The sequence below is a fragment of the Aplysia californica genome, unplaced genomic scaffold (genome assembly GCF_000002075.1).
Source record: "Aplysia californica isolate F4 #8 unplaced genomic scaffold, AplCal3.0 scaffold00339, whole genome shotgun sequence".
NCBI classification, from domain to species: domain Eukaryota; kingdom Metazoa; phylum Mollusca; class Gastropoda; order Aplysiida; family Aplysiidae; genus Aplysia; species Aplysia californica.
In genome coordinates, this window is record NW_004797609.1 from 212,612 (window position 1) to 214,152 (window position 1,541).

Sequence of the window (1,541 nt, forward strand, 5' to 3'; positions counted from 1 at the left end):
CCCCCTCTCTATCTCTCTATCTCACTCCATCCCTCCCCTTCCACACCACCCCCTCCCTCCTTCCCTCCCTCCTTCCCTTCCTCTCACCTCTGCTTGTTATCCCTTTTTTCTTTCAGGTTAAAACTTTTCCAACGATTTGACTCATTCCGTATATTGATATGTGGTGGAGACGGCAGTGTGGGCTGGGTACTCACGGAAATCGATAAACTTGACCTGCATCGACAGGTAAGTGAGGGCCATCGAGGAACTCAATGTTGGACAGACGAACGAACGTTAACTTCACATTTTCATTTAGTATTTAGCAGGTCTCTGGACTTTGAGTCGGGCTTTCAGGTCTGCGCGCGTGGGATAATAGATTGCTGCAAAAGTCAGTGCGAATAGGCTTCTGACCTGTGTGTTAAATCTACTGTTATAAATATGTTTATATAATTAGTATATTTGTAGTAGTCGTAGTAGTATTAGTAGAAGTCGAAGTAGAAATAATAGTAGTAGTAGCAGTAGCAGTAGTGGTAGTGGTAGTAGTAGTAGTAGTAGTATAGTTATTTATAATTCTATTTTTCTTTGGCGGGAAAATAATGATTATGTCTGTGAGGTATAGAACAAATTCTGAACCCCGCATTCGCATGACGTCACAGCGATCCGAAAAATGGCCCTCGTGGGGTCTGGAGAACACGACTAAATAGTAGGTCAAGTCAGTTCCAGGTGTATGTGTGTGTGTGTGTGTGTGTGTGTGTGTGTGTGTGTGTGTGTGTGTGTGTGTGTGTGTGTGTGGGGGGGGGGGTACTTTTACTGTTACTGTATATTATTTGATAAAAACTTGGTGAGGGAGTGGGTGTTTGGCAGGTGCTCTGGTGTGGTTTGCTCCTTCTTTCCTATCAAACATCTATCGTATATACCTCCGTCCCCTCCTTCATTTTTTGTGTTTGTTACTCTCTTGTAACACCTCTATTCTTCTGCACTTATGTCACCTTATTGTGTTGTTGTGCCGTTAAACCTCTACTAAAACTAAAAACATCTATCGCCTTCTTCTCCCCTCCTTCTTTTTTGTGTTTGTTACTCTCTTGTAACACCTCTATTCTTCTGCACTTATATGACCTTATTGTGTTGCAAGTGCCGTAAAACTCTTACGTGGGTGGTTGGCGGGTGCTTGGTGTGGTTTGCTCCTTCTTTCCCGTCAAACATCCGTCGTCCTTTTCTCCCCTCCTTCTATTTTATGTTTGTTACTCTCTTGTAACACCTCTCATCTTTTGGCGCTCATATTATGACCTTATGCAGTTGCGAGCGACGTAAAACCTCTTCTAAAACTAAACTAAAAAAAAGAAAAGAAATCAAAAAGTGATAGAGAGACGTCTCGTCCACAGTGTCAGATCGGCGTGCTGCCTTTTGGTACGGGCAATGACCTTGCGCGCGTCCTTGGCTGGGGCTCGGCCTTTGATGACGACACACAACTTCCGGCAGCCTTGGAGAGATTGGAGCAGGCGCAGATCAAGATGCTGGACCGGTGGGTTGTTGGGGGTGGGAGAGTTTTTGAGGGCAAGGGG

General features: G+C 44.7%; 1 protein-coding gene across 1 annotated transcript in view; it reads left to right on the top strand.

Moving 5' to 3' along the window:
- LOC101851512 (diacylglycerol kinase delta) overlaps positions 1–1,541 on the top strand; it is a gene marked incomplete in the record, with an annotated part of 91,327 nt that overhangs the window by 59,978 nt on the left and 29,808 nt on the right. The window contains 2 exon segments of the mRNA XM_035970923.1: positions 117–225; positions 1,362–1,501. Coding sequence (XP_035826816.1) covers positions 117–225; positions 1,362–1,501 — 249 coding nt within the window.